The following is a 21,495-nucleotide window of genomic DNA, read 5'->3' on the forward strand; positions in this document are numbered from 1 at the left end:
CAGCCAGGTTTAATCGCGACCACAATATAGAGTAGAAAACTGGTCCACAGGGGGCAGAAATCATTCGATCTTGAAATGCTCACCAAAACCAAACGCAACATCCCTTTTAAACCCCATTTCGAGGTTACTGAGTGTTTAATCCCAGAACAAAAGTGTTAAATAACTATACAGTTACATTAAATAAAATCATAAATATACCTGAACGATTCATTCAAATAAGATTTGTTTACGACTGAAAAGTGCACTTTTATATGAGATATCTTAATAAGGTAATAAACATTTACATTCTTGACAAAAAGGTCATTAAAATATCCACATGTTGCAAATCTCTTCTCTCAATCCAAAGTTTCAATAAATAATAAAAAGTTCCACTGTAAAAATCAGAGGGTATCATTAGTACTAAGTATAAATAATATTCACAAAAAAAACCTTTTCGAAGCAACTTCACACCTTTAGGGCGGCTCAGCACGGTTCTATAATTTTCAAACACCAAGTCCTTGATGAATTGAAATCGCTGCCTCTTTCTGTGTGGCACAACATGAAGCACATAAAATTGTACAAAAAGCTAAGAAACCTTCTTAATTAATCGAAACATTTTAATGGTTCTGATTTTCTGAAAACTTTGAAGAAATGTGAATCTTGATATGCTGAGTGGACACATCATTGAGTTAGAGACACAAGGAAGCTGTGCTGTTGCTTTCGTTACCTTTTATGTTACAAATTCAGTGCAACCAATTGCAAGGAAATAATATGAATGGAAATAAGCTGTGATTCAACAAAGAATTGTTCTTAAATAATAACCGTCCTTTATGAAGAGTCAAGACAGAAGTAACATGATATCAATTTACATTTAGTCGAGGAAAAAAAACAATCGTTTTTCGCGTAGCAATGGAAGCTTATGAAGTATTTCTGTAAAGTGGTTTATCTCTCAAAAAAAAACCTAATTAGTATATACCAAAACAGTACTGAATGACGCTAAAGGCGTGCTCTAATTGGCTTCTCAAACCCCGAAAATCCTTCGCCATTCACCTCCAAGCAACTCGCGCTCGAACATATTGTAAGCGCTGAAGGAATATATTAATCTAATCATCTTTGTGTTATATTATCTCATTATTTTAGTATATTCTAAAACAATTATTGACCTGAGTGTCAGTGGCTAGCATTGTATATTCACCTTGCCGCTTCGCAGCTGGGCAAATATCCACCACTAGCCAGCTTCTTTAGTCGTTTATTGTGTGACAGTCAAAAACATTTCTCATTAACAGCACATTGAAGCAACATTGTGGTTTAGTCGAGACTCCTCGTTAAATTTATTTTTCCATACCCGTGGGGCAAAATGAAAATGGACTCCAAATGAATAATGATTAAATGTTAAGGCGCTGCCTTCAGACATAGTTCAAAGTCTTGTACTGCGACTAAAATTGTAATTTTTTTTTAAACAAAAGTACATTGATCAAAGGAATTCTTTAAAACACAATCTCAGTCTAAGAACGTTGTGCCAGCACACTGACTTTGTTAAAAAGTAATTTAACGATTTACCGTAAAATAATATGCTAGAGTATAAAGGGGATTATTAAAGGTAATTTTGTTTAGCAATTTTTGCACAGTTTTGTTTTAAGAAAACCAACTCGATTGGTAAAATTGCAATCACATTATCAGGCAGATGAGGGCCTCATCAATCCGTTTTAATCCTTTCCCGTTGCCTCTGCAATTCCTCTCTAAGCTTTTCTTAGGTTAGTTTTCCATAATTTATTCCGTGAGTGAGGTTTGTCCGGGTTAATATCGCGTGACCTTGGCTATTATTTTCACCTTTTGGTGTTTACTTGACCTTGGCTCATTTTTCGTTCTTCTATTCTGGCAAGCGCTGCGTGAACACGGAAACTCAGTCGGTTCTCAAAGTCATAACCACTGAAGTTGTCCTAATAGGAAAAGAGAAAGAGAGAGCAATATTAAGACGACTGACCTCCCTTATCTGGAAGTTCCAGGAAAGGACAGAAAATAAAATAAAGACGCTTTTCATCAACCTTGACTCTTTTCAACAGTTCTTCTCCTTTGGTGCTCATCTGAAAATTATACACATTATACAGGATTACTTTAATTCTAGAAACTAGCTCATAATAACGATAACTACAAAATTTTCGAAAAACTCAAGCAGGCCTGAATTCCACATAGTATTACACCACAGTCCTACTAAGGACTGTGGTGTAATAAGCATGCGTGTGCAATAATCTAAGTCTCTTTGTCGTTTCTCCGTTTGCTACAGTGACGCGTTGTTTATCTCTTTGAATGTATTGTGTGATGCAAATTATGTCGGGTATACCACTCGAGAATAAACGAATCAAGCATCATCACTCTGCCATCGGAAACACTTCATGGTGAAGCATGGATTACACAAAAGAACCCATCGATTGCCTTTTCTTAAGTCTTCAGAAAATGTATCAGCAAGTTTGACCGTTTGATCTACGAAATGCTTTTTATTCCTCTGAACACGCAATGAGACCCGATTCACATCAAACTTTTTACTTAACACTTTATTGCTATTTTACCTCTGGCACAAAAACATTCTTTCCCTTGTTATTTTTTTATTACTTTATAAATTTCAACTTGTCATTTTTATTCTTGACTTGATAATGACGGGAAGCAACGTCGAAACGTCGTCAACGATATTTCACGAACAGTTTCAGAAGTTTTTATAAGTTTTAAAGAAGTTTCTACGTATTTTGATAACGTTTTAGCATTGAACATTGCAATCAAACGTTTCTCCAAATCTCTTCTTAAATTTTTTTATGAAAAATTATTGGTCAACACACTGCTAACCTTTCCGTCTTGCGCATATAGAACACCAAGTTCATACATGGCAAAAGGAGGCACGTGCGAATCTGGAGGACTACGACCGGATTTGACGATAGCATCCTGAAGAAACTGTCGATCAAATAGAAACAAATACAGTATCGCTGAGATGACTTTAATTAATAGCTTAAACACGGCCTCTATATCAACTAGATCCTTAGCTACGAACTTTGAAGCTTGGCTGAAAGTGTCACTTTTGGAAATAGTCCACCAAACGAAAAGGGTATCATGTCCGCTGACCGGCTCAACTGAGGTGCATAACGGTTAAAATATCAAACGCAAGGAACTATTTCACAGCCATCTCCTCTGTTTAAACTTTGTTACAATTACACGCACCTTCACAGCTAGGTCAGTTTTCTTGAGGACCTGACAAGCCGATCCTTGTATAAGAGACTTGAGAGGAACAAGATTGGCACTCACTTGACACTCCTCTACATCTGCAATAAACAAACAAGGATTTAACACCTCTTAATATACCACTATCGTGTATCTTACCTCGTAGTCACTACCGAAGTGATCATTCTACAGCATACCGCTGGTCTCCTTTAGTCAATGAGGTCGACTGATTACGCATGATCCGAACTGACTACAGATGATGTGCTGTTCGACAGATGGTTATTCAGGATTTGAATAAAACCTTGGTTTGGTTAATTCTTGTGTGAATAAATGCGTGGTTTAAGGCTTAGATGGCTTGTATAATTTAAAGGGGGATCAATCAGCCCATGATTACGATCTGTCCATCCTCAAGATCGCTATCTCCCTGTCGCGATCTGGTAAACTCACCAACTGTTTCAACCACAACATGTCTGGGTATAAAGGTATTCGCAAAAATTTTCATAGCACTGTCTTGAATGCAGTTTCTACAGTGTAGGTAAACAGATTTTTGTGTTATAGCTCAGACTATTGGTACTTTTTAAATAAAGAAGAGTCTTACCTGAAAGAATTCTATTTAAGACAGTTTCGCTGCAAGTGTAGAATGCTCTCCACAGATACAGAAGTTCTAATGCTAACAGTAAACAATCAGCCTCTGATGGTGGCCCTTTTTTGTACATAGCAGCCTAGCAAACAAACCAACGAAAAAAAAAAAAGACAAAACTTGAAACTGAAACAACTGTAAAGGAGTATACATTTCAGTCAGCCAGTTGCAGAACTCTAGTCTGGGTAAATTTTGACGTCAAAGTTAACGAGTGTGTTGCCCAAGCTGATAGGCTCCTGGGCCCCAGTCATTATAAAATGTAATTTCTGTTTTCACTCTTATTAAAATTCTTATTAGAGCGCATCCGTTTCAAATATAGTTTTTTTTTCATTTTCGATTTCTCATTTCAGTCATCCACCATTACAAGATTATGTTCCTGTCGAGATGTTTTATTAGAGTTTTGTCGAACTGTAAATTAACGTCAAAGACTACTAGATTAATTTTGCAATGAGTGAACGTGGTTAATTAAGTATGCAGCACGGAACTTTTGTGCTGTTCACCGAAATTAATTGCCGTTCTGCATACTAAATCGGCCATTACACTTTGACGTCACCTGCTCCCTCAATCCAGCGCACCTGGTGCAGCTCGACTGGAACATAATCTGGTGAAGGCCGACAGTTACAACTTGAGAAATCGATGCGAGAAAAAAAATTACGTTCATTTATTAGATTGAGTCGCAATAGCAGATAGATGGCTGTTTTTTATAATGAAATACAGAGAACAAAAACGACAATCGTCAAGTAATAATCAAGTGATAACAAGAACGATAATTATTTCTTTCTCAACGCAGTAGAACATCAAGGTTCATATTGGTCGAATGCCAAACCTTTCATAAAAGTTGGCACATTAGTTTTGGCCATGTTTTTCAAGTTTGCAAGTAGCTAATGTGTCCAAATCGTCTGCTGTTTCGAGTATCCAGAGAGTCTCTTTTACAGCTTTTTCTATAATTTCTATAATTTTTCTATAATACAAGAAACTGCGTGACTTAGTCTGTCATGTAATGTGATCCCAATATCGAACTTGACATCATTAGCAAGAGGTCTAATAAAGTATTTTTGTTCGCATTTCTTGCTAATTATTCTCCTAAAAGGTGTTGGTCTACCTGTGCACCACATAACTGCTAGAAGACAAGGTGTGCGGCCCCACAATAAAGCTCCAAAATCAATATCATACCTCAAGTTTATCGACAGAGAAAGCTTACCTTCCTTAAGAGAAACTGTTCCAGTGGAGTTTTCTTCTTGACAAATTTAGGAACCAATTTAAATTGTGCTTGAGCCTCAACTGTACTTCCTAAAATGCCTATTGTGACTAGATGATAAAAAAAGAAATGCCACCATTTATACAAATACAATCAACTTCTGTTCTTATACAGTACACACTGGGGCCTCATGAGGAGTGGTATAGTATAATTAAAACTTGGGCTCAGCAGAAAAAGAGAAGCTATTGGAGAGAGAGTGAGTAAACTGTGATAAACATTTCATTACTTTCTTGCTTCAGGGGGGCATCCAATAGACAACACTGCTACATGTACATGACTACCACCACATACAAAATGGTTATTTTTTCTACAGTTAGGATGTGAACAACAATTACTTTGTATAATGAAAATAATGAAAGTTGCAAAGAGAAACATATGTGGTGATTTAAAACCAGGATTTAATTTTTCAAAAGTAAAAAAAAACCCACAACAGAAGAAGAGCTATGGGCAATGGACCACAGAGGGAACTGATCCAAAGATGCACCAATCGCAGCCATGGAATTCCATTCAATCGCAGCTGAGCGGTACAGCATATTAGTGACGCTTACTCAATTGACCTCATCACCTGAGGAGGACTAGCAGTTTGCAGTCAAAACATCACAATCCACATCCCATGTGACCGAAGTGAGACAAACGATATGTTTCTTTTGAAATTGGTATTTACCACAATGACAAGCCACAACCTATTACACAATATGATTTACATGATCATCAATTTACCTCCACAGAGATAAGCATAGTAACTTTGCGACCACTTGGATTCTTCTTTCAATCTATAATTTAAAAAGATCACAACTGACCATTACACACTTAAGACTGGTTTACTCCAGTTGCACTCATAAATGAATTGGTGACTTGGTATTGTGTTGTCTCGTGAACATTGAATAATTCATGGTTGAAAAGAAAGCAGCCTTAACCTTTTACTTTTACTTAACTTTTAACATCAGTATGCCTATTCTCCATACTGTTCTCTATACACATCCTAAGATGTTGACAAGGAGAATTTGTTTAAAAAGCAACAGCTTCTTCAGGCAGTGATCATCTCCTTTACTCCTGTTACAGAACCTCAAGTTGTGATTCAAGGGTGGTACTGTAGGTCACTCTTAGGCATCAAAGGATTCAATATGGACAAACAGAGTTGCTCTACAACAATTCTGTTTTTGCGAGCTTCTTAGCACAAAGGACATTCTTTTTCCCAATGAAATAAATAAAAGATGGTACAAACAAACAAACAAAAAAAGTACCTAAGAAATGCTGGGAGAGCGTATTCCCACTCAAGCCTTAACATGTGACACCAACCTAAACGAGGAAGACAAGTTTTGGATTAAATGTAACATCATAAAAAGTAATCAACTGGCTAACTTGAATTATAGGAAATTAAGTAAGCATTAAGGAACTGCTCCTGCCTTTAAACCAAGTGACCAGATTTTCATGTATATAAACCAGAGGAGAGCACAAGAAAACATTGCACCAGCATGAATCACAGACAAAGGGTTTCAAGTCAATTTTTGAAATGGTTCAAGTGTGTTATAAGTATTCAAGTTGGAATACTAGTATATATGTAATTGTTCTCAGAAAATTTTCCAAATAATTACCTATTTCATATTGACATATAAGAGCTATTTCTTGCTGTCCTGCAGCAGAGTGCATGGCTTGATGAAATTCATCCAATGCTACACCAATGTGACCCTGTTTAAAGATAAACAGCTGTATTAGCTCTACATACATACTCCACTGATTAAGTCCAGTTAACAGCTTTTTTTTTGAGGCCTGATGACCAGTTATTTCTGTATTGTAATGGTATAAACAACTGAAATTGTTTTCATGGCACAAAAGCAAGAAGCCAGGATCTTTAATTCCTTTGCATTCCTTTTCTTCCATGGATGTTATCTTGTATACAGCATACACAAATAAAATTAAATCAACAAAAAATTTTTTCCACTCTAGTCTAGTAGGTGAAATTGTTTTTACGAGAAAACACATCATTTTGAATCAGAAACAAGTCAATTGTGCTCAAATTAAACCCATGATTTTTCGTATCTAACCTTCAATCTGGATACAAGCCCTTTGAAGAACAAAAAAACAGCTGAGCAAGGGTATTCATGGTAAGATTCTTCTAAGATAGAAGTCGCATTGGCTAAACCTTAAAAAAATATCAAATTACAAGAACTTAAACATCATTTGTCAAGGAAAATTAATTAAACAGGTTAGGTCAATAGTATTCAGATCAAGTCTCAAGTTACATTTGCATACTTGGCACAACAGATTGTGCTTCTCCCCTCAGGCAAAAGGTCAAGGGATTGACTCCAAGCAGAGGCAAGTTTTTTTCCTTTGTCTTTCTTTTCCTTTTCTTCCCTATTTTTGTTAACAAAAAGTATATGTTTTGTATCTCTTTTCATCCAGAACCTCACCTTTTTCTGAGCAGAAATCAGCATTTGAGAAGTCTATTGCCAAGTCACAATGTTTGTCTATCTTTTTCCACTTTTGAAAAAATAGGTTGTTTCAATCATTCCAGACTACAGTTCATCCATACTGGATCAACAAAGTTTGAAAACAAGGCCTATAAATACTGAAATGTAAGATGGCTTGTCACCCTTGAAAAGTATATTTATCCAAGTGCCTTGTATTTGAAAGATCTCACTCGGTCTTTATTTCGAATGATCTTTTATCCATTAGTCAAATTTTTTGGTCTTAGATCCACCCTGTCAGTCAAATACACTTTACTTCTCAGCTAACTGTTGAAATTTTTACCAATTCTTAGCTATCAGTTGAGCCCCATACAGGAAATGGAATTGAACAAGCTAAAGCCTTACATGCTAGCAGACTGACAAAAAGTTAACAGGAGTTGAAAGAAGAGGTGGAAAGAAGGAGTAACTGAGTGATGGATAAAAGAAGTGAATTTTGGGTCACAACTCTGAAATTTCTTTCAGCTATTTTCTAAAACAGCATTTTCATGTGTAAGGCCACTATGAATGATGGGATTGTTCAAGGACAGACTCACGGACAAGATAACAATGAGTCTACCTCGCCTTGGGCACTGTAGACTCTAAAACTGTTGGTAAAGCTGTATGTGATGATCCATTTTTCTGCTTAGGTGTTGGTTACATGGTGTGTATGCTAGGTACAGTTTGGTGGTAAGTCTACATTTCTAATTCATATCATAAAGTACAAAATGACAGTTATACTAGTGTTGAGTTGGATTAGTTAACTATTTGTCTAGTTGATAAGCAAACAATACACACCCTCTTCATTTTTTCCTTCATCCAGAGCAACAAATGGTCTGATAACCGCATGATACCACAGTAAGGTAAGTCTAGGAGAATATGAATATCACAGCTTCAATTTACTTTATAGACTGTTCAAAGCATACTACTGTAAGAGTAAAACCATACAAGTAAGCAAGTGAGGAATGACTTCTTACAAACTGAAAACTATTGTTAGCTCTTTGGAAGGTTCTTTGCTTTAATAATACTAAAAAAGAATTAGTGAAAATTTTAGCCACGAACCCTGGAAAAAAGTGTAAAATTACTTTTGTCAAAATGACCTTGACTATTGAAGATCTAAAGAGATCTCCAAGGGTGGATCTTCCCACAAACCTTGAACAGATTTGAGAACACTCTAAATCCTTCACACTTGTGCAGATTTTATGAAAATACTCATACAGGAAGATACTTAGTGTTTATTTGAAGGACTTTCACAATTTTCTAGCAAAGTTATGAAATCTTTATATTACTTGAACTAACCTTGCCACTGGAGCTTTCATATCTTCACTCTGACTTGCCAAGTTCAATGCTTGTATTCCAATTTCTCTGTTTCCAGAAAAGCCAAGAAGATGACAGAATTTTAACAGCTTGGGTGGCACTAGAGATATTGCCAAATGAAACAGCCCATAACCACAGGATACTGCAGCCTGAAGGTGCCTTAATGCCTCAGGACTGACTGCTGCAGCTGAGAGCTTGACTGTTTCTTCATTTATGGTTAGATTGTCCAGGGGAGACGCTACATCCTCAGGGTCCAAGGGTGATACCACACAAGTTTCTACAGACTACAGTGTTGGGGACAATACCAATTTAGTAACAACTCTGGTACTGTAGAATACTGTGTGATAACATCTTAATGTGTAATCATACTTCACTGCTTGCACCACTATTATGGACAAATCAACCCATTAACTCTCAGGAATGATCAACATGTAACTTCTCCCTATGATGTCAATATAATATCCAGCAAACAGGCAATAAGAATATTCAAACTTATCAGGCAGAAGCTGTTACCTTGATGTAACACTTAATTTACAATTAACTTATTTACAAGGAAATGTGCAGCTCCTAGAGGGGAGAAGTAACAATCAGATCTTGGGAGTTAAAGGGTGTGAATAAGAGTCTACTTTAGGAGAATGGTACTGCTCACAGCCCATTGAATGCTTGAAGGGAAATAACAAACTGTGCACTGAGTAAGCAGTCTATTACAGCTAGTGAGTCCACTGGTAACCATTAACAAGGACATTCCTGACCAGAAAAGATCAGAGCTACTAAGAAAGAAAAACCATAACATTGTGCCTTGCTACAAAAACTACCAGCTCAAAAAATGCACATTCATTTGAATGCTATTAATAAGTGTGCTGAATGATTACACATGTCTACATATACACATAGTTACCTCATCAATAGCCTCTTCAACATCATCAAGGCCAGATGAAATAGCACCATTTGTATTACACCTTAGATCAGGGGCCCATGCCAAGAATGGTCCACCAATAGCACTTATCTCACGGTAGCATTTATCATAGAGCTTCCATGCACGTCGCATCAGATATCCACCCTTGATATAATCAGTGATGCCTGCAATGGTGAATAAACCATAACAAAACGTTACTTCTACCACATTATAAAAAGCAATGGCTCAGAGTGTCAGTTTTACCTTGTTTAAGGAATGTCAGAAGAGCCATGTAGAGCTCACAATCAGCATACAAGATCTGCCTCATCAGCTGTTCATCAAGCCCCATTCCTGTACCCTTCCTGATGTTCTCTACACAGCAAATCCTCTGAGCTCTTTTAAGGTTCTCAAGAGCCCTGTCAAGCTGATCATCCTCAAATGTAAGGATTGCTTGCTGCAATGAAAAAAAAATTAAAAGTAGACAATCAACAAAGATTTTGACAAGAAAATTCTTCAAAATACAGCACATGTAGTTATTGATAAAGAAATATGACAAATTGTGCACTAAGTCACTGAAAACAGAAAAAACACAATTCAATTGTCACAGGGGTGGGATGAAGAATACACAATCAAACATCAGATTCTCAGATATTACAGTCCAATGTTCTTCCACCATCAGGCAGAGCTACAGATAATTTCCAGTGAGATAGGCCATTTACCGCAGGGTTCCTATATGAAAACACTGCTTAGAATCAGAACTGCTGACCCTGGAAATGTGCATGACAATTATAACATGGAAATTTACAAAATAAACAAAATCTTGTTTGGAAAAAATTACAAACTGAAGAAGGCAAGCACTGGACAGGTATAACTTACCACAAAGTCTACCATGCCTGAACCAGCACTCATTAGTGGAGAGCCATCACTTTAAAAAGAAAAGAAGAGGCAGATGTTGATGAAAAAAAATTTTAAATCACATTTACATTGTACAGAGTATACAGCATACAATGTATCTACCAGTAGAACAAAGCGGTTTACGGTCAACTCGCCGACAGACCAACTCGCCGACACCAACTCGCCGACGTATAAAATCGAGTAGAGACGTCGGCGAGTTGGTCGTCAATCCAATACAACTTATTAGAAGCTAAACATACAGAAAATTAAACGATATTTAGTAAAAAAAACATTGGACATTGGTGAACATCAAACAGAAGCTTAAACATCGGTGAACATTGGTGAACATCACCAATGACTAATTAACAGCTTAAGACGCGAACGAGTTATTGTGCGACAACAACACCGTAAAGACTCATCATGTCAATCGCTCAGATTTTTTAACGAAAACTTGGCTTTCTAGACAAGATCTTTAGTAAAAAGCATTTCTTTTTATTGCAACAAAGTTTATAAGGATCTTAAGGCGAATAAAGCGAAGTAAACCTCACCAACGACTCTAACAGCTTCAAACACGAACAAGTTATTGTGTGACAACAACAACGTAAAGACTCAGCATGTCAATCGCTCAGTTTTTTTAACGAAAACTTGGCTTTCTAGACAAGATCTTTAGTAAAAAGCATTTCTTTTTATTGCAACAAAGTTTATAAGGATCTTAAGGCGAATAAAGCGAAGTAAACCTCACCAACGACTCTAACAGCTTCAGACGCGAACGAGTTATTGTGTGACAACAACACCGTAAAGACTCATCATGACAATCGGTCAGATTTTAGAGGAAACTTGGCTTTCTAGTCAAGATCTTTAGTAAAAAGCAATTATTTTTATTTGCAACGAAGTTTATAAGGATCTCAAGGCGAATAAAGTAAAGTAAACCGTAATTCAAAGTAAACACCACCAATAACTCTAACAGCTTCAAACACGAACGAGTTCTTGTATGACAACAACACTGTAAAGACTCATCATGACAATCGGTCAAATTTTTTAACGAAAACTTGGCTTTCTAGACAAGATCTTTGGTAAAAAGTATTTCTTTTTATTTGCAACAAAGTTTATAAGGATCTTAAGGCGAATAAAGCGAAGTAAACCTCGCCAACGACTCTAACAGCTTCAGACGCGAACGAGTTATTGTGTGACAACAACACCGTAAAGACTCATCATGTCAATCGCTCAGATTTTTTAACGAAAACTTGGCTTTCTAGACAAGATCTTTAGTAAAAAGCATTTCTTTTTATTTGCAACAAAGTTTATAAGGATCTTAAGGTGAATAAAGCGAAGTAAACCTCAACAATGACTCTAACAGCTTCAGACGCGAACGAGTTGTTGTGTGACAACAACACCGTAAAGACTCATCATGTCATCGCTCAGTTTTTTTCGCGAAAACTTGGCTTTCTAGACAAGATCTTTAGTAAAAAGCGTTTCTTTTTATTTGCAACAAATTTTATAAGGATCTTAAGGTGAATAAAGCGAAGTAAACCTCAACAATGACTCTAACAGCTTCAGACGCGAACGAGTTGTGTGACAAAAACACCGTAAAAACTCATCATGTCAATCGCTCAGTTTTTTTCGCGAAAACTTGGCTTTCTAGACAAGATCTTTAGTAAAAAGCAATTATTTTTATTTGCAACAAAGTTTATAAGGATCTTAAGGCGAATAAAGCCAAGTAAACCTCACCAATGACTGTAACAGCTTCAGACGCGAACGAGTTATTGTGTGACAACCATAGCAACCACGCGGAACCACATGTTTTTTTTTTTAACTTTAAGGAAAGATTTATTCATGATCGAGAACGTTTGATTTACGATAAAAACGATAAAATTCCATTTATTATAAAGATCAGATGAACATGTGAAAGTAATGTATATCATGCAATTACTCTGCTCTTGTAGGTCCGTTTAATCTCGACATCGATTTCAATAATTGGGCCGCTGTTCTTTCACCATTTTCATATTTCTCCCATAATCCAAACACATTACTCTGTAATTGCCTAATAAAAAGAAATGCTTTTTACTAAAGATCTTGTCTAGAAAGCCAAGTTTTCGTTAAAAAAACTGAGCGATTGACATGATGAGTCTTAACGGTGTTGTTGTCACACAATAACTCGTTCGCGTCTGAAGCTGTTAGAGTCGTTGGTGAGGTTTACTTCGCTTTATTCGCCTTAAGATCCTTATAAACTTTGTTGCAAATAAAAATAATTGCATTTTACTAAAGATCTCGTCTAGAAAGCCAAGTTTTCGTTAAAAAATCTGAGCGATTGACAAGATGAGTCTTTACGGTGTTGTTGTCGCACAATAACTCGTTCGTTATAGTCATTGGTGATGTTCACCAATGTTCACCGATGTTTAAGCTTCTGTTTGATGTTCACCAATGTTCGCCAGTGTTTTTTTACTAAATATCGTTTACTTCTCTGCATGTTTAACTTCTAATAAGTTGTATTGGATTGACAACCAACTCACCGACGTCTCTACTCGATTTTATACGTCGGCGAGTTGGCGTCGGCGAGTTGGTCCGTCGGCGAGTTGACTGGTTACCGAACAAAGCTAAATTCCAATGCCAGCACCATTACCTATAGTACATGTATAAAAAATTTAATGTACCTGAGCTTACTTTATTTCCACATCAAAACAAATGTAAAAAGTGAAACTTTTTATAATCATCTCCACACTTAAGTAACAATTGGATCATGTAAATTACTTGTAGAAAAATACACCTTGTGATTCCTTTAAATTTGTCAATTGTCCTTTTGACCTCAAGACAAATTCTATAACAATTAAATCCACCTCTCCACAACCTAGAAAAATAACTTGTCTGGGCCATGATGCATTCAAATCATTGTTGTTATTCTAACCCTCCCTGAAAAAGTACATACTTGAAAGTATCTGCTTCACTAAGCTACAAAACCAAAACTACCTGACAAATTTATTATGAGAAGTGACTGTTGATCATGAGACAGATGCTTGCTTTACTAAGTGATGATGGATTCATGTAGACACAAATTTCAAATACTTTGAAAGTAATTTGCCGAACAGAAGTTGTTTGTTGTCAAGTTTGATTTCTACATCACTTACTGCATGTATCACAGGCGTAATGTTACTCAAACTCTAATTGCAGCTTACTTTTGCTAGTCCTTAATACCGGTTTACCTACCCATTTTCATGTTTAACTGCACATTTTCAGTGCATTGCACTGTCAAAATGTTTATACAGAAATAGTTATGCTAATGAGCATTGAATTATTTCATAAACTAATGATGACTTGCCTCCATAACTTTAAACAACTGTAGGAATTTAAGGAATTCATATAACTTTTAGCCCCTTAGAAGTTATAACAGCATTACTTCCTCAAAATTAAGTTTCAGATAACATCCAAGCACATCTTGTTTCCCTGTTGACCCTTCAGTTTGCAACATCTTATGAGCATAGCTTTTATTTATTAGCTGCCCTTCATTTCCATGGATGTCACTCAAAAGAATTTCATGTTATTTCCAGAAAAAAACAATCTGATTAAAAAGTTTGTATATTCTCACTGGATAATATATTGAAAATAAAATAATTTAATATTAATAATTTCTGGGAGTTATAGAAATAATTAATTACTGAAAACAAAATATTTGCTTCTACTGCTGACATATCAATTCAGGCTACAAAAAGATATTGCAGATAACATCAAATTCAATTAAGTTGTCAAAACCATGGCAGGCAAAACAAACACTGGACATTTTATTGTGATGATTAGCAAACACAGTAACTTTCAGACCTTAGATTAATCAGACTTTTCACAAAATTCTTGAATTTGATCGGTTATCACCAGCACATCTTCTGGTTTTAGGACATTGTATACGTTATAGTTGTAATCAGACTGTATGCGTGTGATTGGTCACTATTCATCATGTGCACATACTATTGTTCTGCATTTCCTTGAGTTAACTGTTGTTGTTGTTTTTTTAATGGAAACATAATATACTATGACAAGGTTGCAAAACAAAACAGCCACCAGTTTTATATTATAATTATGGCTGTTTTGTTTTTCAAATTAATTGGCAATATGACTTTCTGTTGTCTAACTTGGTCTCTTCAATCATACTCATGATTAACAAATGTGAATCACTTGTATGATTAACAACCAAATTGGACTCAACTCAGTCAAATTGCCAGTACTAACTAACACGTCGTCACTTTCAGTGTCACTGATGGTAACTACATGGTGTATACAGCTGAGTTATTCAATGTTGGTAAAGTTTCTTAGCTGTGCTTTGTGTTTCCATGAATCACTAAGTACACAAGAAGACTTATCTTACACTAACTACAATGCAATCTTGTTTGTTAAACTTTGAATATTTTATGACATTGATCCCCACCCAAAAATGGCCAAATAATTATAACAAGCAAGAAATACCTAACAAGAGTAAAGACAGGCTGATTTATGTGCTTGCACACAAATTACTTTAATTTCATTCTAGAAAGTATTTGGTATAAAAAGAAGGGTCATGGAGGATAATTAATTTGTGTAATCAAGATCTAAACACAGTCACATGAAGTGCTAATGTTTTGCTCAAAAAAATTGTATGGTTGAAGTCTTTAATAATTTTGAACCATTTAAGTAAAATGAAACATCCTTAACAAAAAGCTGCTCAAAGTAAACTTTCTGAGAACATAAGAGAATTTTAACTTCACCATTAGGCAAATGTATTTTATTGAATATGCTGTTTTGAATCTAATTAAGTTAAAAAAAGGAATTCAAATTTTTGAGCAAATAAAATTTCCCTTTTTCAAGCCTGTTAATAAATCGTTAACTGATCTCAATTCAAATATCTGACAGGTTATGAACTCACATGATTGGTGACATAATGTAAATTCGAGGCAGCTCTCTAAAATATAAAGTTTCTTTCGGATCACAAATGCGTAGGCATAAAAAAGAAGGATCATTCATGAATTTTTTATGTACTAACCCGAAAACAACCATTTCTTGTTCGACTCCCCACAAGACGAGGTTACAAAATGTGATAAAAAATCCCCGCTGTTCGATGTTTAGACTCTACTTGTCAAAATTATAGATAAAACTTTTCGTATCGAGGAAACGCTTACTTTCACCTTTCATGCAAATCAGTTGTAAATATATCATTCAATAAGTCCTTCAAGTCTATACGATGACCAACACGAGCTTGCGGTAAACGCTAATTTACGTTAGCTTAGGTTTTCAGAAAAGAAGAAATTGCCATCAAATTTTTATCCTCACCCTAATTTCCACCCCAAGAAAAAATGAGCTCATAGCTAAAGGCCAAGCCCACCACGGAAGATAAGAAACAGTGTTCTAGCAACTACCATAATAAATATTATGCGTAAAAAAAAACCACCGGTTCTTGCAGGTAAAATCAGCATAAAACAGAGGTTGAAAATTAAACAAACATTCTTCGCTCAGAGAGACTTCATCGGTGCGAGATTTTGTAAAAACAAAATACACAATACACGAGAATTATTTGAAACAAAACCCTATTCAACACGTCTTAACGATGAAATTTTACCTGTGACTTCGAAAGAGCTTTTGTGATTCTTCAAAACCATTGTTCAACAATAAATTTATCCCATCCCTAGCCAGACCATGATATTTCCAGAACGCCGATGAGGTATTTGAGCTTGTATCTTTGCACTCATCCCTGGAGGGATTCATAAGGTCAGCAGTGTTGTGGTTATTTCGATAAATGCATGTGGCCCTAGTCAGGGATTCACCAGGAATCTCCACATATCTCGCGCCATGTTTTGATTTTGCAGGATTTAGCTGTGAGAGAAGCCAAGAAGTGCCAGGCGTCATTTGATTGGCTTATCCACTCGCTCGAGTGATTCCGGAATCTACCGAGCATTTTCCGGAAGATATCACGAAAACCATAGAAGTATTATGGTATATTTACCAGTTGAAATTTTCAAGATGGCCTCTGTCGGACCAAGGCTAGGAAGGGAACTGTCTTTCACGGGTAGGATTTGGAAAGCTTTCCATGAGTGGTATATCTATGCTTGTGGTTACAGACAACTTGGTAAGTTTCCCTGTAGAGGAACGAGCCACCTGATTGAAATCTGCGTGGTTTGAGTACTCTTTGATGGTTCATTTTTCTCTATCATAGTATTGTGCCGCTGCACTTTCCTCGGCCGTGTCATGCTACGTTTACCGTGGAGACCGTGGCGATAGTTAATATTCAAAATCAACGAAAACATACTGGCTATAAAATTATTTATTTCCTCTTCCATTTTATGCCAATTTCTTAGCCGTAGGCTTATCTAAATCCGTTTTCATTTATATTCTTGGATCATGTTACATACCCAATATTTACAAAGTCAAGCGATGTTTAACTGTTCGTGCAAGCTTATGCATCCTTAAGGTAAAAATTATGAAATGCAGCGGTAATGAGCCATGGGCAATCTTGCCTTATACCATTAATGTAAGTCCTAACCTCCTATGATCCTAGGCCATGGGGTAGGTTGAAAAGTTAGCCTGTCATTTTATCCTATTTTCCTGTCGTCAAATTTTATCGGAACTTGAGTTGACTATTGATCATGTTTGATAATTCGACCATAGATCGATAATTTTTTCAAGTTTTTTCTCTTAAATGTGTGAGTCACTGGCTGATGACATTTGTCTAAATTTAGGCGCCAAATATATTTTTCACTAGCCATGGTGACCAAAATGGTGGCAGTTTGGAGTGTTCATTGATTATGTTTGATAATTCGACCATAGATTGATAATTTTTTCAAGTTTTTTCTCTTTAATCTATGAGTCACCAGTTGATTACTTTTGTCTAAATTTAGGCACCAAATATATATTTTTCACTTGCCATGGTGACCAAAATGGTGGCAGCTTGGAGTGCTGTAAGCTGAATCCCACACACGTTTTGATTGATTCCTACTTATGATTTATTGGAAGACAGATCTATGGATGATATCACCACAAACAAAATTTCACTTTTTTATCATATAAAACATTAGATTCCTCAGTAATGGATCACAGAAGATGTTAAGATTTGGAAAGAACATCAGTGATGCACTTTATAGTCCTTAACACATTTTGACATCAACTGTCATCATAATTGTATTTAATGTGTTCTTTACTTAGTATGGCTAAACTTAATGATTTTAGTTCATGTAACAGGGCTAATCAGTGGTCATACAAACCAAAACACAAAAGGGTGTTCATTATGTTCTGCTTAGATATGGAGAGGAACATAAGTTTGGTAGCCTTACTGCATTTCCAGTTGGATACAAGGATGAGCATGAATTCTTAAAATAATGTTGTTAAGTACTTGGTTTTTTGTGATAATGGAGCACAACCATTGTTTTGTGGAAGATCAAAAGGAGTTTGTGACAAAGCAATCTCAAAGTTGGTAAATTTGGTTGTGTAATACACTTGGCTGTCCAACTTAGCCATTAAAGTACACAAACTTCCAATAAACTGGGTGAAGTCCTAAGGAATTTGCAGGCAAATTGTCTAGATACCATAGATAAGATTGAAGTAGAGCATAAACTCTTGCTGTAAAGTAGAACTTCCATGTCTGCCAGCCAAATTTATGTGCCACCAATTTTAAGTGCCAGTAATGTATAAATATAATGTCTGCGGGAGTCTGGTGTTCTCTTTAAGTATCTAAGTGGGGAATATGTTTATTCTGCTACTGTCACCAGAGAAAGGCTAGGCAGGGATTTATAGTATGTGTAAGTAGAAGATACAAGACTGCCCTTTGTCTAAATGACAATACATCTTCAGTTTGTTTGCTTATGGCAAATTCAATGCTATTTTTAGGTCTTCGCAGGGGTGACTTGCTGAATGAGGATGACCCTGATGTGAAAGAAGCTGTAAAACGTCTTTCCCCTGAAGATTTCAACCTGAGACAGTTCCGTATTAAGAGAGCTCTTGATTTGACAATGAAACATACCATTCTACCCAAAGAGCACTGGACAACAAGTGAAGAGGTTTGTTTGTGCTTATTTAAATTATTTGATCCTTTTGTTGTGATATGAACATAAGAATGTATACCTGTATATGTGAGTTGCTACACACAGTAGTTTCCAGTCCAAGGTGTATTTTCCAAGTTACCATTAACCACCACTATCTGTATTACCAGAAATGGTGGAGAGGAGCTGTGAGAGTAAAGCATCTTCCAGTGCCTTCGATAAGATTTGAAGTAGGCAGTTACTTCAGCAAAGCACCTGCTGGAGAATAATATGAAAAACATTTCACACAGCTGCAGATTGCTTTACGAAAAATAACAAAAAGTTGCTTTGGCTAACCAGTAACCACAAGAACATGATCTTCTTCGCTTTTCACAGTTAATACTGCTTTTTTATTGATATAAGGTTAGATGATTAGGGCTAGTTATGTACACAAGGTCTAACCCAAAGCACAGTTTTACCCAGTCAGTGGGCCTCAGGCTTTCTTTGTAAGTGGGTTGATTTAATGAAATAAATATCCCTCCGCTATTATCTTTTTGCCTTCTTGATGCTGTTCACAAAAATAAATGTTTAGATAAAAGGTTCAGCTAAATTGAGAATTGTTTAGGAGGTGGTTTTGTTAAACAACAGCTAAACTTTGTCTAAATAGTTGGACGTGAGTGTTCAGAGGCTGTTATCAGTTCTCTCTTTGTAGTTAAGCCACAGTTAAGTGTTTTTGATGCGAACCTGCATAACATCTTTTCAAAAATGTTGGCGTGTGAATGACAAGCACTCTATTTTATCAATTTTGATTTTCAAATTTGTTTTCTCACTAACAGGTGAGAAGAACAGTTGTTGGTTTATTTGTTAAAAAATATTTTCAAGATGACTTTAGTTCAGCACAAAGGTTTTTAAGTTATTTTAGTAACCAATGATGCGTACTTCTTCTTTGCGCATGTTTGATATATGTAGAGCACTTAAAAAAAGCAGAAAAAGTAAACTGCCAGTGTAAGAATGACTTAAGTAATAAAGACCACAGAATTTGCAAAATAAATAAGCTGAATACTCCAATACTAAATTGACTACAATTTTGTATGTTATTTTCTGAAAATTCCACTTCAGTGTGGCTAAGTATACCTGTGGAAGGATAATTTTTTTGGATAAAAATGGTTAATACATCTAGAATGTTCAGGATTAATAATTCATTTTGTTACATCTCTTATAGGACACAATGTATATTCAACCTCTCATTGACCAGGTCAAGAAGGAGCGCATTGAAAGAGAAATGTGGGACCACAAGTGAACATCATCAGTGTGTTTGTGTGCAACCTTGAAGGGATTGTTAATTCCTCCACAAATTACTTTCAGCTGTGGAAATTTTGTAGCTTTCAAACAAATTGTGTTCAGGTTTAACTTGTAAGGGAAATGTGAAGAAGATTGTCATAATTTGATTTACATCACCTGTAATAAAGAATGAATACTACTGTTAACACCACCTATTCATATTTTGTGCTGCATTTGCTTGGAAATTTTACGGGGTTCATTTAGGTTTTGAAATTGTTTTTCTTGATATAAATGTACTGATTGAGTGAAACAAAAATAGAGTCTAACAGATTATAATTATCCTTTATAACATAGAGGGCAAAAATACTGAATGCTGATTGACTGAGACAGAGGGCTTTTTTCCTTAATTTTGGTAATTACCCTCAGCAAATTTCCTTGAAATTGAATACATTAATACAGGATTAACTTTACCTTGAGTATTTTAATTTCGTTGATGGTTAATGTTTTTTAGCAGGGCTGGCCTCGTTGCTTTTGCAGTTTGGTACAAAAATAATCATTCATTCAGCTGACTCATGTGTTTTACAGTTCATTGATGCCAACTAAATACTGAATGGCGTTCCATGAAATTGCACAACAGTGTGCCTTTCCAAATTCTTAATCAATAATGGTAATAGGACTGAGTGGGGTGCAATTCAGTCAGTAATCATACGAGTTATTAACAAAATCGAATGACTGTGAGGAGTCCGATTTGTCAATCAAGAGTGTGATTACTGACAGAATTGGGCAACACAAAGTCCTGTTACCAATTAATCATAAGTGTTACATTTTCCAAAAACAAAAAATATGTTCAGGACAAATATGTGCAGTAGAGACAACGTCTAAGGAAAAATTCTCCAACTTTGGAAATTCCAACATTTTTAGGATGTGGTTTTTTCCTATGGTTATTGTGATCAATTCTGTGATTGTTGGATTTGACAGAAAGGACTAAATATGATTGGCTTCTTTAACTGTCTGATTACAGGTGTCCGATTACAAGCAACTGTCCAATTACACTGTCTGATTACAACTCTACAGAATAATTTGTGAAAAACAAAGCAGCTACTACACCAATCACATTTGAGGAAATTGTAATGGTTGTGATTAAAGAAAATTTTGCCCTTGATGTTGTAAACCAGTAATCACTAAATAAAAGGATTAATATGCCCAACTTGGGCAAATTCTGCAACTTCTGAAACACCTGATGCTTATCCTTAGTTTTAGTTAGCCTCGTACAATTACCTATACTTATGGTATTGACAACTTACTCATCTTTTGTGGTGAGGTATAGGTGTTTAGTGTTGATTGGGCTGCAGAGAACAGGGTGTTGTCTTTAATCTTGAAATTCTAGGGAACTTATCTGCTGGAGTCAAATGACATCTGTTTGTCAGGGTCATGCTCACAAAGGTATGAACAAAGCTTAACCACTTGCTGTCATGCTAGGGCATCACATTGAATACTTTTTTTTTCCTTGTGATAGATCATGCATTTTCTTCAGTATTTTAACCCTTTCCACCATAACGTTGGTATGGATATTCTCCATACTGTTCCTTACACATTCTCTAAGGTGCTGATGA

The 21,495-nt window shown here is 35.9% G+C and overlaps 2 protein-coding genes across 3 annotated transcripts; one reads left to right on the forward strand and one right to left on the reverse strand.

Moving 5' to 3' along the window:
• Window positions 1–100: 100 nt before the first annotated feature.
• Window positions 101–18,880, reverse strand: LOC113678718 (tetratricopeptide repeat protein 39C). 2 transcript variants are annotated; one of them, XM_089208802.1, is made up of 16 exons: window positions 18,705–18,880; window positions 10,617–10,665; window positions 10,005–10,194; window positions 9,744–9,925; window positions 8,828–9,129; window positions 8,327–8,397; window positions 7,130–7,227; window positions 6,680–6,773; window positions 6,329–6,383; window positions 5,805–5,857; window positions 5,028–5,134; window positions 3,785–3,908; window positions 3,187–3,287; window positions 2,818–2,922; window positions 2,025–2,063; window positions 101–1,919 (listed from the first exon to the last, which is right to left on the reverse strand). In XM_089208802.1, exons 2-16 carry the CDS (start codon window positions 10,647–10,649, stop codon window positions 1,806–1,808), a joined length of 1,668 nt encoding a protein of 555 aa, XP_089064928.1. In that variant the 5' UTR covers window positions 10,650–10,665; window positions 18,705–18,880; the 3' UTR covers window positions 101–1,805. The 2 variants fall into 2 exon arrangements, with proteins under 2 accessions (XP_089064928.1, XP_027051419.2); XM_027195618.2 differs by lacking the exon at window positions 18,705–18,880 and adding an exon at window positions 16,210–16,472.
• Window positions 16,545–20,093, forward strand: LOC113678715 (cytochrome b-c1 complex subunit 7). Its single transcript, XM_027195615.2, has 3 exons — window positions 16,545–16,716; window positions 18,471–18,640; window positions 19,824–20,093. The coding sequence occupies exons 1-3, from the start codon at window positions 16,581–16,583 to the stop codon at window positions 19,899–19,901; spliced, it is 384 nt and encodes a 127-aa protein (XP_027051416.2). The 5' UTR covers window positions 16,545–16,580; the 3' UTR covers window positions 19,902–20,093.
• The last annotated feature ends 1,402 nt before the right edge of the window (window positions 20,094–21,495 follow it).

The sequence above is a fragment of the Pocillopora damicornis genome, chromosome 1, assembly GCF_964200805.1.
Source record: "Pocillopora damicornis chromosome 1, jaPocDami1.2, whole genome shotgun sequence".
In the NCBI taxonomy this organism is placed as follows: domain Eukaryota; kingdom Metazoa; phylum Cnidaria; class Anthozoa; order Scleractinia; family Pocilloporidae; genus Pocillopora; species Pocillopora damicornis.

Coding starts and splice junctions, on each gene's coding strand:
- LOC113678718 (XM_027195618.2), bottom strand. CDS start 16,355: ATGAATCCCTCCAGGGATGAGTGCAAAGATACAAGCTCAAATACCTCA. Junction 6,384..6,679: donor TATATGTCAATATGAAATAG/GTAATTATTTGG, acceptor TTCCTCGTTTAG/GTTGGTGTCACATGTTAAGG. Junction 3,909..5,027: donor AACAGTTTCTCTTAAGGAAG/GTAAGCTTTCTC, acceptor TTTGTTTGCTAG/GCTGCTATGTACAAAAAAGG.
- LOC113678715 (XM_027195615.2), top strand. CDS start 16,581: ATGGTATATTTACCAGTTGAAATTTTCAAGATGGCCTCTGTCGGACCA. Junction 16,717..18,470: donor TTGTGGTTACAGACAACTTG/GTAAGTTTCCCT, acceptor TGCTATTTTTAG/GTCTTCGCAGGGGTGACTTG. Junction 18,641..19,823: donor ACTGGACAACAAGTGAAGAG/GTTTGTTTGTGC, acceptor CATCTCTTATAG/GACACAATGTATATTCAACC.